General features: G+C 37.6%; 1 protein-coding gene across 2 annotated transcripts in view; it reads right to left on the bottom strand.

The window, feature by feature from the left end:
- DHX9 (DExH-box helicase 9) overlaps positions 1-17,220 on the bottom strand; it is a 51,996-nt gene that overhangs the window by 7,470 nt on the left and 27,306 nt on the right. For both annotated transcript variants that reach the window (XM_060643754.3, XM_060643755.3), the window contains 13 exons: positions 17,111-17,200; positions 16,853-17,014; positions 16,634-16,711; positions 15,483-15,674; positions 10,713-10,854; positions 10,196-10,278; positions 7,592-7,748; positions 5,532-5,632; positions 3,541-3,754; positions 3,253-3,347; positions 2,888-2,961; positions 1,535-1,687; positions 40-200 (listed from right to left, as the gene is read on the bottom strand). In XM_060643754.3, coding sequence (XP_060499737.2) covers positions 40-200; positions 1,535-1,687; positions 2,888-2,961; positions 3,253-3,347; positions 3,541-3,754; positions 5,532-5,632; positions 7,592-7,748; positions 10,196-10,278; positions 10,713-10,854; positions 15,483-15,674; positions 16,634-16,711; positions 16,853-17,014; positions 17,111-17,200 — 1,702 coding nt within the window. The remainder of the gene's footprint in view (positions 1-39; positions 201-1,534; positions 1,688-2,887; positions 2,962-3,252; positions 3,348-3,540; positions 3,755-5,531; positions 5,633-7,591; positions 7,749-10,195; positions 10,279-10,712; positions 10,855-15,482; positions 15,675-16,633; positions 16,712-16,852; positions 17,015-17,110; positions 17,201-17,220) is intronic.

Raw genomic sequence — 17,220 nt, forward strand, 5'->3', positions numbered from 1 at the left:
TAATTTACATGTATTAGGTAGGTCTATATTTGCAGGTACCTCTAAGAGTGTGCTCTGCTTCGATCACAGCATCCAAAGGCGGAGGTTCAATTGCCTTGGCCAGAAATTGGCCAATTCCTCCCAGACGCAGAAGTTTTATGCTCAAAGCAATTTCATGCAATGGTGTTCGGAACATCTCAGGTGTCATGTGAGTTTCCAGTCTGAGAGAAAAAAAGCATAAAATAACCATCTTCCCTTGTATATACATGTTTGTTTAATAAAATCTTTGCAGAGAGATAGTCAGGTTTATAGAGTTCTCCTTCCTCATGCTTTGCAGAGAGATCATCAGATTTATAGAGCTCTCCTTCCCTCATGCTTTTACAGTTACCAAAGCATGTTTTATATTTACTACAAAAAGACTCTCTGGACAAGACCCTCTTAACTGAGCAGTGACTTGTAACTTTATACTTATATCTTGATGTTATTTTCATCTGAGTGAAGAATAATGAAAAATTATCCTGAATCCTTAATGTCATTATCACACCTAGGACTTCTTCAGGTCCTGTCTGCTGACAAACATGGTTAAAATACTAGCTCGACAGAGTGGAGGGGCAGAGGAGGGTACAAGGGGAGGAACAGGCAAAATGGGTGAAAGAGAGTGGGAGATACAGTCTTCCAGTTATGGGATAAATAAGCCACAAGGGTCCGAGGTAGAGCACAGAGAATATAGTCGATGGTATTGTGACAGTGTTGTATGGGGACAGACAGTAGCTACACTTGTGGAGAGCACAGTATAATATACAGAGCTATTGAATCGCTGTGTTGTACACCTGAAACTAACCTAACATCAGATGTCAACTATACTCAAAAACAAATGGGCACCTGGCTGGCTCAGTCGGTTAAGCATCTATTAACTCCTGATTTCAGTTCAGGTCATGATCTCAGTCACGAGATCCAGCCTCATGTTGGGCTCCATGCTGAGTATGGAGCCTGCTTAGAATTCTCACCCTCCCTCTCCCTCTGCCCCTCCCACTCTTGCCAAATAATGTCCATACAGCCTCCCTTTAAAAGATTAGTAGTAATCAGGTAACCACTATCAAACATGCCATCAATGACAATTTTATTCTTGCCACAACCTTGTTATGAAAGACAACTATCCTCCAATATACATAACTGAAGGCATTTATGTACTCTGAGTTCATTAGGTTCATAGCAGGGTGGGTATGTACTCTGAGTTCATTAGGTTCATAGCAGGGTGGGGGGAGGGGATGAATGAAGGGGTAAAAAAAATCCTTAATCTTTATTCAAGAATTGGTCTCTTGGAGCGCCTGGGTGGCCCAGTCGGGTTAAGCATCTGACTTCGTCTCAGGTCATGATCTCAAGGTTAGTGAGTTCGAGCCCCATGTCAGGCTCTGTGCTGACAGTTCAGAGCCTGAAGCTTGCTTCGGATTCTGTGTCTCCCCCCTCCCTCTCTGACCCTCCCCTGCTCACATACTCTGTGTCAAAAATAAATAAACATTAAAAAATTAAAAAGAAAAAAAAAAATTGGTCTCACCTCTCAAAACGAGCTCGGCTACACAGGTGAAAGCAGAATCCAGGCCGTACGCGGCCAGCTCGTCCTTTCCGCTGCTCAAGGTTTGTTTTGGACGCCCACACTGTAGCATAGTTGGTCATATTATTGTGAGCAGTGAACAGCTTCACTTTCTGCCTAAATAGGAAACAGCGATTAATTCTAAGACTCTTATGCACGACCAGCACATAACTATTGTTATGTCCACTGAGGGGTGGATGCTTTCCAGTGAACTATGCCAACTATCTGTGAAAAGCACCAGTAAGAACCTGATGGCATCTTCTGATCTGTCAAACTTCTAAGAGGGAAAAATAACACATATGTGCCACATGTGCTTGACATCTTGGCCAAGTTACTAATACTCATCTTTTTGTGCCTCATTTTCCTCATTTGAAAATGACTATAATACTCTTACTGACCTCACAGGATCTTTACTTATAAACATTAAGTGAATTAATGAACTCTGTAAAGCATACAAACAGAATCTAGTACATACTTGTAAGTAAACGATAATGATTCAAACCAACTCTATTCCAATGTTTAGTTTAACTTCCAGGCTACCTATGACCTAAAAGTTATGTGCTGAACCAGAATACGTGGCACTTCTGACGACCTCACCAACAGGTGCCTGCATGGTCTTTCTGAACCCCTAAGCAACCTCAGATTCCTTCAACGATCCACATAGGCAGCTGGCACCAAGAGATTGGAAGTGGCCCAGAGGGCTGCGTGCTCTGCACCAGTCCCTAAAACGGGCACTGGCAGATCTTTCTCGACTGCTGGGACAGGCTGTGGGACTATGTGGAGAAGACATGGGCCAGACATAACAAAGTTTTGACTTTTTCTTCTCTCTGGGGGTCTTGTGTACTTATCTGTACACAACGCATCCCTGTGTATTTCTCAGGATCATCATGTACCAAATATGAAGTTTTTAAAATTTTTTTGAAGCTTTTTAATTCTTAAGTGAATGATTCAAAGGTAGGATATCTTATCATGAGATAAATACTGGTCATCTTTATACACTAACCAGCCTGCTACTGTGTGGCAGTGGTCAACGGAAACACCCAATGAGAAATGAGCAAACATCAGCAGACAAGAGCAGTGGGAAGCTCAGAAGTTAGTGTTAAGCTTTTCACTTTCTACTGTAACACTTATGACAAATCAACACCAAGAATTACTAATTAGCCTGTATCACAGTATGTATAGTGCACAGCAATTCTGACAGTACAAGAACACAAAACTTCAATTAAAAAAAAAAAGGTGTTTTTGATTCCGATACTAGATACTACATGGAACATTCTTCAGATTTACTCTACGCAAATAGGTGCCTTGGAAACTTACTTGCAGGAGTCAATGACATAAACAACATCATTTATGGTAATGCTAGTCTCCGCAATATTTGTGGACAAAATAACCTGTGATGAAATATTAAGAAAAATTATACTTCAGAAAATATTCTACTATGCACTTAAAAGAACGGATTTGTTTATGTAACAAATGACAAGAGAATTACAGGAGCCTTAAAAAAACCATCCACCTGCAGCCTGACTTATGAAAAACTTAACTCACAATGAGAAGACCCTTTCTTTCCCTCCTCAATTTAGCTGGATTACAATTTTTTAGGGGTAGCTCTTTGAAGGCCTATAACATCTGCTTAGAATCTATGGAACTTCCCAACCCATAAGTGTAAATGCTTGTTTTTTTACCTTGGTCACTCCACTTGGTACAGGATCAAATACTTTGCGCTGTTCCTCTCGAGGAATCTGAGAATGCAGAGGTAGAATCTGATACCTATGGCTTCCTATAAGAATAAGGAAAAGTTAAAGTTTAAAAATAATAGCGTATTTTAAAACTGCTCTACGTAATGCATACTTTTATTCAAATACTGACACAATACTACGTTTTGTTTTCACACTGGCTAGGGAACAAGCAAAACTATTAACTTTCACTGTCAAATATTGGGTGAGAATTCGAAGAATTCAAAGAACACCCACCAAAATGAGGATTCATCTCCAAATGCTTCTGCATAGTATAAATCAAATTCCAGCCAGGCAGAAACACCAACACTGCTCCGGGAACATTGAGGGTCTCAATGTACTTGAGTAGAGCCTCGATGAGTTCAAAAGGGGTTTCCTTTTCATTCAACTGCGCCATGCTCATCCTGGTTTCTGGACCATACTCATCACCACAGATAAGGTTGCAATTTGCCTGCAAAAATTAGGAGACATATTCTGAATGGTCTCAATTACTACAGCTCATGAGGTGTCTCTTGTATGTGTTCTTCACATTCAAATAACACCTAATGTCCTTATTAATTCTAGCTGATTAATCAGATCTGCATATAGAAATTTAAGCTCTAAAAATGTAGAACCTGCTACATGTTGAGATACCAAATTTTTCTCACGACCTATGTATGGGAAATACATTGGCAATGCCAAAATCCAAGCACAATCTCTTAAATTCGGTTCTGCAACTCTGAATGGCTCCATCTACCAAATGTATTTATCTCTCTTAGGACTATACTCTGTTGACTTCTCAAAAATATTTTCCTTACTAATTAAGTTCTATGATCCTATGTATCAATTACCATACAATTATTTTACTTATACACAATATCTCCCTGTAGAATTCCCAGGCTCATCTCATACCAAATATGAAGTCCTTTAATTTTTAAATAAATGTCCTCCTGGCAGCTCACTTGATCATCTATTTCTATTATAATGTGTCTGGGCCACTTGTGTGGCTCAGTCGATTAAGCATCTGCCTCTTGATTTCAGCTCAGGTCATGATCTCATGGTTCAGGGGTTTAAGCCCTGTGTGGTGCTCTGCCCTGACAGCATGGAGCCTGCTTGGGATTCTCTCTCTCCACCGCCCCTCCACTCTCTCTCAAAATAAAAAAATAAAAAGTGTCTGAATTTTCTATAAAGTCTGCCTGAGAATCAGTGATAAACCAAACCTTTAGTAATGAGAAACAGAATTGTTACAACTGGTCTTTTTTTCCCCCGATAAACTAATTTGTTGTTCATTTATATTAAGTCTTCTGATTAAAAATATCCCAGATTATTATTGAATTCTGCACTGCTAAACTGTCTTTTAGTATTTATTCTGTTCAAATTTCCAGATACAAGATGAATTTTTATATTACCACTGATTGAGCTCTCAAAATAAATGTCGGTTTTCTTTCTTGTTTCTTCTTAGGAAATCCCTCCTGACTCCCTGATTTAATACTCTCCATCTGATAATGTCATCACCATACAATCTCTCTAATCTAGGAGGATAGCTGCTGCTTTGAAAACTTTATTGTATATATAGATCACATGGAGACTTTGTTAAAATGTAACTTCTGATTTAGTAGAGCTGGGGTCGGGCACAAGACTGCCTCTCTACCAGCTTCCCAGGTACTCTGGCCCATAGGAAATATAATAGCAAACTCTTATAAAATGGAGTTATTTCTTTTTTATTTTTTTTTATTTTTTTTATTTATTTTTTTTTATTTTTTAATATATGAAATTTACTGTCAAATTGGTTTCCATACAACACCCAGTGCTCATCCCAAAAGGTGCCCTCCTCAATACCCATCACCCACCCTGCCCTCCCTGCCCTCCCTCCCACCCCCCATCAACCCTCAGTTTGTTCTCAGTTTTTAACAGTCTCTTATGCTTTGGCTCTCTCCCACTCTAGTTTTTTTTTTTTTTTTTTTTTTTTTTTTTTTTTTTAAAAATGGAGTTATTTCTAAACACATGTGGCCTTTAAACATCTTACTATTTCCTCCTCCTTCTCCAGAGATGATTTAACTTGTGGTATGAAAAGAGCTTGTCACTACATGGAATTCTTTAGAGTGAAATACATCAATTAATTAAAAAACATGATAGCTTTTAAAAAGGTTTTCTTTAATGGTAACTCATTGCAACTTTTTACTTTAATCATTCCGTTCACTGCATTAACCACCTGTCCCTAATGAAAATTCTCCATGAGATTCACTTACATCATCATCCTCAAAACCATCATCATCCTTCTCCTTCTTTTTCTTGTCCTTTGGTGGAGGAACAAAGTGGGTCATCTGAATACAGTCTTCCAAAAAATATTCTGCCAGGACAATCCAGTCAGGTAAATACAGTCAACTTTCAGAATGGAACAGTCTTCAAAACTCATTTTCTAATTCATAACTCAAAATTACCTTAATACCTTCAATCTGATTCTTCACAATTGGCAAGAAATTCCAGTGTTAATAACCTCTTTTTCCAAACTTCGTGTTTGGACTAAGGCTTGGGCCTTGCAGGTGGGTGAAGTGTCTCTCATTCATGTTCCCACTAAGCCAGACAGGGTATCCTCTATATACAATAATCAAACATTTGTGGTATGGCTGCAGGGCACACGCACTGTGTTGTACACTCCCATGGTACAGCAGTTAGATATGGAAAGAGAGGTCTATACAGTAATATACTGTAGTCCATCCTTCCTCTATCAGGACGTACATATAAAATGGTCTCCCTTTGGTTATTACTCTAAAGAGGGACATCAGCAAAGTTGGAGTATCTGCTGACCAATTATATCCCTGAGGTTCTCTGCTGGGTCAAGAAATGTCTCATAATCTATGAACACTTCCCCTCTATATGCTAAGAGTCCCAAGTGCAAATCATCACATTATACCAAGGGTACACACAACCTACATGACTCATCACTGACGATGTTAAACTTGTTCACCTGAGGTACTGTTTGTTAAGTTACTCCAAGTTACTACAAACAGTATATATACAAGAATATACAAGTATACTCCAAATTACTGTGAAGTTACTTTTGTTTCTCCCTTTCTACACTCTACTCTGTGGAAGCAAGTCATTAAGCACAATACACTCAAGGGACAGGGAAGTAAGTCATGTTTTTGAGGTAAGGAGGAGAGTACATAATTTTTTGGGAATTATTCCATATGAGATCTGCCTTTGTTACCCATTTATTTATTCAACCACCATACAGATTCATGGGCATTTATTTTATCCTTAGGGTTATAATTCTGTACTATGTTCCTTTCTTTTTGGTCAAATTATTCCAGCTCTTTCCGGTTAGCTCCTGTGTCCCTCAGTCTCCACCACTGTGGTCAACAGAGCTAGGAAATAAATGCATGTATACTCATCTGTGTATCCATACATATCTGTAATGATTTCTTTATCTATTCACTTGTATCTGAACATGACATCTTACTGATTGTCTCTAACTGTAATCCAATACCACCCAGTTTATTCAAAGCTTCCCTCCTACTTACCTGTACCCTCTAAACTCCAACAGTAAACCTGACTCCCCCATCTGCCATCCACTTAATTGTTTTTTCAATCTTAATATACATGTAAAGCAGTTTTAGAATTGTCGCCCTTACCCTCACAAGATACAACTGCCCTGGCTTTTATTTTAGACCTACTCTTACTTTGGAATTTCAAAAAAAAAAAATAGCATGCTAAATAGCCATTTATCATTTCATACCCACATAGCAAAATTTTTAGATTTTCATGCCCTGAATTTGACTGTGCTAGAATTTATTTTTCTAACCAAGCTATTAGATGGCTGTCCTAAAAAACGGTAATAATAAAATCTTCTGAAAAAGGAGGTCCTAACCATCAGAAATACTTGATCTTGAAACACACACCTTAATGTCATTTTAAAATATGCCTGCTCTGGCTCTAAGAAAGATTCTCTTGTTAATTTGACTCTGGCTGCTTATACTGTTATCTCCCATAAACATCTATAGGCTATACTGATTTACACCTGACTGTATATAATTCTGAAAGCTATCTTCGGCTATAAGGAAGAGTCAGGAAATTTACTGGACTTGCCAACTCCTCAAGAAATGAATGAAACTTGTTCTTGCTCCTCAGATTACACTTGCCATAGCTTTACTAAAGGCCCAAGAATGCCATGATTCATTTGATATTCTACATTAGCCTGTATTTTAAATGTCTTTAGAACTATTATTCCAATCTCCAAGATTAAGAAAATCCAAACACTAATGCATAAAAGAAGTTTACCTTCCCACCCCACCTCCAAACTATTTACCTTGAACTGGATAAGTCCTTCCGTAAACTTCAATGATGGGGCAATTGAAGAAATATTCACAGAACATACTGGTGTCAATAGTAGCAGACATGAGAACAATGCGAACTTCAGGATAAGCCTGAACCACATCACGCAACACTACCAAAAGGAAGTCAGTCTATTAAAACACAAATGAAAATACAATCGTGTAAGTTCATTCTAATGAGAGACACCTAAGAGATTGCTTGTTATGCAGACATCAGTGAAATTCAGGTTCTTTGGTAGCTTCCAAAAGTGTAACATAGAGGGCCACTGTGAAATTCAGTAGAATTTTTAACAACAGTTTTTAGACTAATAGCTGTGGGGTTAGAAATGAGTACTATTTGGACAGGAGAAGGGAAGAGGAAAAAAAAAAAAACGACCGCAAAGAATTCATCAAAATTTTCAGTGCAATTTCTATTTGTAGGCAAACAAACTTTAGCTACAGAAAATGGGAAAGCCAAGAGCCCAAACTCAGTTATCCAACCACCTGCAAAGCTAATATGTTTTACAATGTTACAAAGGTTGTATTTGGTTCATTCAAACAAAATAATAGCCAAAATAGTTATTACTTAATAAGGTACCGTATCCATCTACCTACCAAATAACACAAAAGCTACAGCCCTGTAGCTGTAAACTCTTCTCTGGCTGCAAAGCCCTCTTGCTCGTCACTTTCTGCCTCCCTCAACTACAGAAAACGATCCTGAATTTTTATTCCTTTTCATATACCTTTCCTCTCTCATCTATGCAGGTACCCTACAGACATATATATACTTCTATTGGTCAGTGCTATCTAGATGTTTACTTATATTTTTTACTTAAAGAGTTTTTAAATTGCTTTGGCATTTATCCTTAATCTATCTGGAAACTGATTTTTGTATTTAGATAGGAGGCAAGGATCCAACTGCACCTATTTCCTTATGGATGACCATCTGTTTCCAGCTCTGTTTGCTGTAGAACCTATTCCCCTTTCCCAGTGACCCAACGCATCATCACTCTTTTACCAAAGGTGCATTCAACACACCATCTGTTTCTACACTCTGAATAATTCAGTGGTCAAATGGTCAACCCAGGGACTATACTATCTCAATTGCTAGAACTTCCAAGTTAAGTGCTGATATCTGGAAAGCCAAGACTATCCTTTCTACTCTTCTTCAGAAATCCTGGCTATTTTGGGCCATAAATTTTCCCTGTAAATATTCATAATCAGCCTGTTAAATTCTATGAAAAACACTGATGAGAATTTGATGAGAACTGCATTCAAACCGCATCAACTTGGGAAGAATAGACATCTATATGATTGATTTATTCTTTAAGTACTTGACATTCTGACTACAGCAATGTTATCTTTTGTTTTCTAGCTGTTTGTTTTTAATATACAAAATACAAATGACTCAGGTAATTAACCTTTTAATCCAGCAGCACTGCTGAATTTTCCTATTCCTCTATTATTTAGAATAATTCATCTGTAAGTTGGATAATTCAGGATAAGGTTCATCTGAAAGAGAATATAGTTTCTGCAAAGGTACTTTTTCATTTTTTCATTGAATGGTACCTTCATATTGACCTGACAGTCTTTGAAGGAAAGTTGACCAAACTTTTTTTTTTATTTTATCTTTTTTAGGAAAATAGCAATGATGATCCATGATGTTTCCAGTAGGATTTGGAATAAACTAAAAACACTGGATTGTACCCATGCTGGTTAAGACAGTTTTGAAACATTTCATTTTGATTAAGTTCATTAGAAAAAGAACTACAGTTTTCAAGAGATTCTGAATGACAAAAAACACAAAAATTTTATCCTACTGGAAAGTTAAATTTCAGATTTTAAAAGTTATCTGATAAACCAAACTTTCTTAGTCATTTTAGCTCAACCATAAAGGTCAAAGTTTTCTCAAAATAAAGATGGCTAGCAACAACAGCTGTAAGAGTCCTGTCTGAAGAAAAGGCCAATGAATGTTTTGAGCAACAGTGGCTTGCTAACAGTTTGAATGACATATTGTCTATTCAATGACACCTCTGGATATGGAAAACAGTGGCATAAAAACAAATTGTTGCTTTATGGTATCAATCTTCAAATCATACAATTATATAGTAATTGTATACAATTTTTGCCGAAGACCAAAAAAGGGAAGGGTGTGAAATAAATTCTAGTTTCCTCCTAATTAGAGCATGATTATCATTAACATCTGAAAAGATCAGAGCTGCACACATCCAAAAAGACATTACTAATTCCATAAAATTTAAAAATAACATTTACCATAGATAAACCTCCAGTTCAAAGAAAAATTGATTAAAATTCTATCAGTGATTCAGTCATAAATAGTTCAGTTGCTGAATTATGCTAGCTCTTACTAATCACTGCAATGACACTTAACAAGAGAACTTTACTTTCAGAATTCAGTGCATTTAACCAAGAAAAAAAGGTTTACTGCCTGTGCTAAAAACAGTTGTCTACTGTATTAGTGACTGAAGTTTCTGATTTTGATAGAAGATGTAAAGTGGGGAAAGGGAAAGACATTCTACTTTTTTAATTTTTTAAATTCAGAATCCTAGCATTAGTACTTTAACCCTCAAATTACTCACATTTATGTCTCTTTCGTGTATTTCATCTACAATTACATGACTGATTCCTCGAATGCCTGCTTCTAATTTTCTTAGGAGCACACCTGGAAAAGGAAATGAGAGCAACACCTGGAGTTAAGTTTCTATGTTGATTACAGTAGGGAAGTATAAAAAGTGAAAAAAAACAAACTTCTAGACAATCACTATGCTTTAGTTAATATAACCCCACCATCATTTTAAGAATGACACAGCAACCTGAATACTTAAGTTACTAAAAAGGTTAACAGTGTACTCTGAAACATATTTGTTTAATGAAAAGAGTATTAAAAGATGCAACTCTACTGACCTAAGCTACAACAAGAGGGTAACTTCATGCTCTCCATTTTGGAAAAAAGTGCCAGAAGTTCTATTTAAACTGGAATTCTAAGACTGGCTCCTGAGTTCTCATTTCTAGCCACTCTGCACCGTACCAAGTTTTCTTCATAAATGACACAATATAAACCCCCAGTGAAAGGCCAAAATAAAACCCATTACTGACCGACAGTACAAAACATTATGCTGGCATGAGGGCGGGGAAGGACGGACTCAAACCGAACACTGTAGCCACAGCTTTTCCCAGGCTCCTCTCCTCTCTCATATGCAACTCGCTCAGCCACGGAGACTGCACTTATTCTCCTGGGCTGAGACAAGAAAAAAAGAAACTCATTCAAAAGCTAAAAAAACTACAGTTATACTTATTAGGGTGACTAAGTTAGTGTAGTAAATCTGTCCCACTGCCAGATCACTGCCAGCTCAACAATCAACACAAACAATTAATAGTAATGAGCTTTTCAGCAAACTCCAAAATTTATTACGATAAATCATAACAAAAACAATTACCATTTAACTCTGTGGCAAGACTCTTAAAAAAGCCGTTTTTCATTCTGTATATAAAGGAATCCTCAGGTTTTTATAGAAAATAAAATTTCTCCACCACTGGGCTAAATGCTTAATGATATTCAGAGTAATTTTCCAGCAAGGAAGGGGGTAGGCACACAGTGGGAGATGGTTCCTGTAACTTCGTACCAAAGCGAGGGCACATGTTTAAAAAATTATTTAACTGAGCTGTATAGCTTTTAGAAGGTAAATACGCTCCTTGTTTGCCTTATGTACTATGACCATCTTTCATTTGATCATTTTATTAACTCATAAAAGTAGTCTTTGAATATTTGTATCAGGAGCCATAGACAGTGCTAGAGATAGAAAACTGAATGAAATCACGCCTGTTCGTGGCTTACACGGCGAGGAAAACTGGAGTGTATATTACTATTTCCAGCAATAAATATACTAAACCCAGGGGGAATGCCATAGGCTAATGTTTTAAGCGTTGGACCTTAATTTTTCTGAAAACAAAATCTTCTGAAGTATTCCATATTCTTGTAGGCACGCAATATTTACATGCTGGATACTATGGCTATTATGATATCCTGGAGGTATAGGTATGGAGGTACATGCAGATTTATAAAGACTGAATGCTTCGAAGTTGACTTGAATTTGATTTTGTCAAAAAATTCTTGATGGTAGGGTTATAAAGTACAGGTTCCTTGCTTGGGAAAACTTTTTCTGAGTTTCATGTTTAAATATCAGTATGTTATCCCAGGTTATGACAGTACTATTTAAGAAATCAGAGAATAACAATCTTAAAAAGAAAAAAATCCGTAACAAAAATTCAATGACTTCACTAAAATTATCAATATCCTTTGAATACAAAAAAATGATTTATGATTTTTCTATCCTTAATTTAAGAGTCTCTTAGGTAATGGGGCTAATAACCAATATAGGTAAGTATGCAATTACCTAGTTCATATTTATCCTGTCCACATAGGTATTAAAAGATGCCTTCTTGAACACATGGTGTTGAATTTTCCTGAGCTTATACTCTGCTTTATGTGCCTTGATTTGCTGACCTATGCTAGTTTTTACTGACCACTACTGACCTGTACTCTGCACCTCACTAACTGTGAACAAGCATCACATGAAGAACTGAGCTCTGTATTTATCCTTCAAGAGAAGAGTTCTGCTATATACTTATATCAGGAAATGTGAAAATGATATTCCACTAGTAAGCACAAAATACAATGTTTTCTGGGACCTTTCAAGAAGTTTGCTGCATTCTACAAACAGGTAAATTCCGGACACTGCTATTATCTCCTTGCTCTATTTTTGTCTCTTCTGAAGTTCTCAACATTTCTACTAACTAGGTGACTTTAGAAGAACTTCAAATCTATTAGGATATTTGACTCTTTGGAGGTATATTCATAGGTTACTGGATACTTGAGGGTTGATTTTTATCTCCCTGGTGCCACTTTCAGGTCTATCATCTTTGTAGTTTCCAGCCTTCTAAAATGACTACAGACAGGAGATGGCATATTCCTTAATCAGTACCTATTGTAGTTCTTAACTCTATGGCCCCCAAACACAACTGTTTTAAGAGACTCAAGAAAGCCATGAATGAAAAAGGTTACAAATTAACATAAGAGGTGCTAAAACAACCATCTTCAGAAGCACTATGGGCCACATTTTCTTGAATATGCACAGAAATCACCAGTATCAAGAGGACTATTCATCAAAACAGCAGAAAGACAAATGACCCTGTAATCTTCTTCCCTTAATTTTTGTATCCTTCTCTGACCTCTCAGCTTCCAGTTTCCTCAACAGTCTTCACTTTAAAACAAAAAAATCCATTTAAAATACATATTGAAGAAAGAAAGATTTTATTCATAAATGATTTGATGGAATTTTTCCTAAGAATATGCTAAAGTGCATAAAAGTTTATTAAAACAAAGGAAACATATTAGGACATCATACAAATTTTTAAGCTTTTAAAGACTTATTACAGGGGCGCCTGGGTGGCTTACTCGGTTAGGCGTCCAACTTCGGCTCAGGTCATGATCTCGCAGTCCGTGAGTTCGAGCCCCGCGTCAGCTCTGTGCTGACCGCTAGAGCCTGGAGCCTGTTTCAGATTCTATGTCTCCCTCCCTCTCTGACCCTCCCCCATTCATGCTCTGTCTCTCTCTGTCTCAAAAATAAATAAACGTTAAAAAAAAAAAGACTTATTACAGGAAAAAGGCATCAGAGACTGATTTTGGGACAAGCACTAGGACAAAAAGATTCAATGTAACAGTTCAGAGTCACTTGTTCAAAATTAGAACACAAGCTACATTCCCAACTGATGTAAAATTTAAAGCATAAGTTAAGTGACCACCTGTTATGAACATTCCATCCAAAGATGAAATAATTCTCTGAAGTATCTTTCAACTTCATGATTCTATCACCTTATCAAGGAAAACAAGAGGACTAATTGAGAAATGAAAGCTGTTTTCATATGCAAAGAAGTAAAACATTTGACATACCCTTCCATCCTGTAGCTCACTGCTTACATTTGTTATAATCTATGGAAACCTGTGCATTTTATAGATCAAGCCATTGGAAATGTCCAAATTATTTGGGAAGGGACACATGCTAGTAAGCAAGTTATACGAAGATGAAGACTGTAACACAAAAGCCAATTTGTCTAGAACACATAAAGCCATTTTTGGCTGGATCAACTTGGCTTTGACATTTATTGGATGGCTAGTGTGAACACACCTTCCTACTTAAGAAGCGGTTTTATTCTACTCATGACGTGAACCACTTTCTGAGTGAGAACACAGGTTTTCAGCTCATCTGCTGAATTCTGCATTTCTTCCTAGATGACTATTTTTGAGATTAAAAGTGGAGAGTGGTAGTAAGGAGGGTGGGCAGAGGATAGCTTAAGACTCCTAACAATACACCTCCTACAAGATAGGTAAACATTAAGAGCAAGGATATTTTATTGATCACAGTACTTGGGGTTAGAACTTTCACTGTAAGGCAAAGGATTCACAGCCAGTGTTGGGAGTGGGAGGGGTAATCAAAGAACATTTTGAGAAAAAGAAGAAAGCTAAAGATCCTTTCCTAGAAAAAATGCAGACCTACCATATCTCTTAAGCCTAAGACAGCATTGATTTTTAATGCAACATTCATTCCTTCAGTGATTCTTTTTTAGGCTAAAAAAACCCAACTGTCATATCAAACACAGAAACCAATTAAAAGATATACCTCAATTTCAGAAATTTTTTAAAAATATGATTTGTACATACACACATAAACGCACAGGCACAAACATGTTTTGCTATTTCAAGGTTCACAACTCCTTCCCAAATATCAACTGTGTGTCCCAGGTTATGAATCCCTAAGTCAAGGTCTGAGCCAGCCTGAGAGGTGGTATCTAGTTTATTGTAATGCTCTCCTTCTAAGTGCCAGAAGTACTGGGTTAGAGCTGATGAGAACTGCTTTAACCGGAGAAGATTTGGAAGAGCTAATCAGCTCTTCCCTATTGCTAATAAGGTAATACAATGTCGTAGTTAAAGGGAAGAATGCTGGAGGCAAGTCGGTTGGTTTTGAATCCTGATTCCACCATATCCTGTGTTAATAACTTGAGCAGGGGCGCCTGGGTGGCTCAGTAGGTTAAGCGGCCGACTTCGGCTCAGGTCATGATCTCGCGGTCCCTGAGTTCGAGCCCCGCGTCAGGCTCTGTGCTGACAGCTCAGAGCCTGGAGCCTGTTTCGGATTCTGTGTCTCCCTCTCTCTCTGCCCCCCCCCCCCCCCCCCCCCCCCCGTTCATGCTCTGTCTCTGTCTCAAAAATAAATAAATGTTAAAAAAAAAAATTAAAAAAAAAAAATAACTTGAGCAATTTATTTAGTATCTTTTTGTACCTTAATTTACTGAAGGAGAAATATTAAACAAAATAATAGGTACATCTTACAGTCATAATAAACTTTAAAGGAGTTAAAAAAAATACCAACTGTTTAAAACAGAACCTGGCAGAGAGTAACCATTCCATTAGAGTCAACCATTACCTGTTCTATTAGCTTGCCTACTCTTGCTCTCAGTATTAAGGTGGTAAGATGGAGAGGACCAAGATTTGCACGTGAACTTAAGGAGAAAGTACTCTTAGTCCTGTCTGATTCTAGGCCAAAAGATTCCCCCTAGCCAGGACAAAAAGAATCACTCACATGGCTCAGTTCAGCCCATCAGTGTAAGAAATTAGAACAAGACTTAAATGCCTATTTTTTTTTTTTTTTTTTTAATTTTTAAAGGGTCTAATGTTCTACCAATTTCAGTACCTTATGTGGCTACAAAGGGGAGTTAATCAAAGAATTAGAAATAGCCTGGCCGCTACGTTTTTCCTACTCTCAAACTTGATCAACACCAGACACATACCTTCTAAGTTGGCTTACTACTTACCTGAGTTACTACAATATTACACTCTGCTGCTCGGTCATTCTGGATGAAGTCATCTAGAATAAACTGTGGAACCTGTGTAGTTTTACCACATCCAGTAGCGCCTCGGATAATGATAACTGAATTTTGACTAATTGCTTCCAGGATTTCACTTTCAAATTTCTTCACAGGCAGCAACTCTCTCTCCTGTAAGATCTGTTTTATAAAAGTTACATATCAAATTTCTACCAACATATACATTAAAAGCAACTGTCTTAATCCTAAAAAAATTTCCCATCTCTATAAAAACACTCCTTTTCACTAGCTCCATACTCAAAATACATTTTGGGGGGGGGGGGGGCGCGCCTGGGTGCTCAGTCGGTTGAGTGTCCGACTCTTGATTCTGGCCTCAGGTCATGGTATTGAGCTCCACTTCAGGCGCCAAGCTGAGCAGAGCCTGTTTAAGTTTCTCTCTTTCTCCCTTGTCCCCTCTTCCCCACTTGTGCACTCTCTCTAAACAAAATAAATTTAAAAAAACACTTTTTTTCCATAAAACAATATACATATTTATATCATTAACAGAACTATCTCTTTTCACTAAGTTTCTGAAGAATCTATCTGTGGCCTTGTCCACACCCTTATTTTCCTCCTTTCTCCCTGAACATTCAATACACATTCCCTTTCTTGTAACGTGTTAATGTTGTTTTTACTCAGGAAATAGTTAAAAATGCCAAAAAAAAGGGGGGGGGGGGATTAGCCTAATGTCTTCATTTACATAAGAATCCCAGGCTCTTGGGGTGCCTGGGTGGCTCAGTCAGTTAAATGTCAGACTTTGGCTGTCATGCATGATCTTGCTTCTCAGGCTCTGTGCTGACAGCTCAGAGCCTGGAGCCCGCTTCGGTTTTCTGTGTCTCCCCCTCTCTCTTGACCCTCCCCTGCTCACACGTGGTCTCTCTCTCAAAAATAAACAAACATTTAAAACAAAAAACAACAAACAACCCCAGGCCCTTAACTCAAAACATTATCCTCAGAGGTAACTACAATTACTGGTTTCATAAATACCTTTGATCTATATTCCTAGAAGGGCAAAATGTATCATCCACTGTTTTTTTTTACTCTACCTATAAAGTTCTGAAGCTCTGGGTACCATATGTCTAAAAACTTCAATGACTTACTGCTTGCAAATCATGATCCTGTTCCAGCTGGTACATTAACTCATTCTTGAGGTCCATGCTAATTTGTTCTGGAGTAGCCTGTAAAATGGGAACGCAACAATCAAACAAAAGTACATAACTTATATTTAAATTGAAAAGTTTTTATAATCTGGATATCTTAATGAAATGTATTTAAAAGCTTAGATAAGAGTCTGAGCTCAAAAACAATGTTGCACTCACATAAGCCAGGGGCCCCTCATCAATGTTGCTACTAGTCCAAGGATTCCAGTTGGATTGTGGAGGTGACCAAGGAACCACACCAATTTGGTTTTGTCGCTGAGATGGCTCAAAGTGAGCCAATTTGCCAAGGTTAAGTACAACAGGCAGAAAAGGATCCTCAGGCTATTAAAAAACAAGAAAAACAAAAAAGGCAATACCAGTTAGTTGTCTGACTAGAGATGTTCAATACAAAAGTGTATTAAATAACTGTATGCTTACTGGGGGCACGATCTCAAGATTTAGCTCCTGAATGACGTTTTGCAGCTGATGCTCTAAATCTGGTGAGAGGTTAACTTTGTAAGGCTCCACCTACCGAAAAAGGAAAGCCG

Source organism: Panthera onca, chromosome F1, assembly GCF_046562875.1.
Source record: "Panthera onca isolate mPanOnc1 chromosome F1, mPanOnc1 haplotype 2, whole genome shotgun sequence".
Taxonomy (NCBI): domain Eukaryota; kingdom Metazoa; phylum Chordata; class Mammalia; order Carnivora; family Felidae; genus Panthera; species Panthera onca.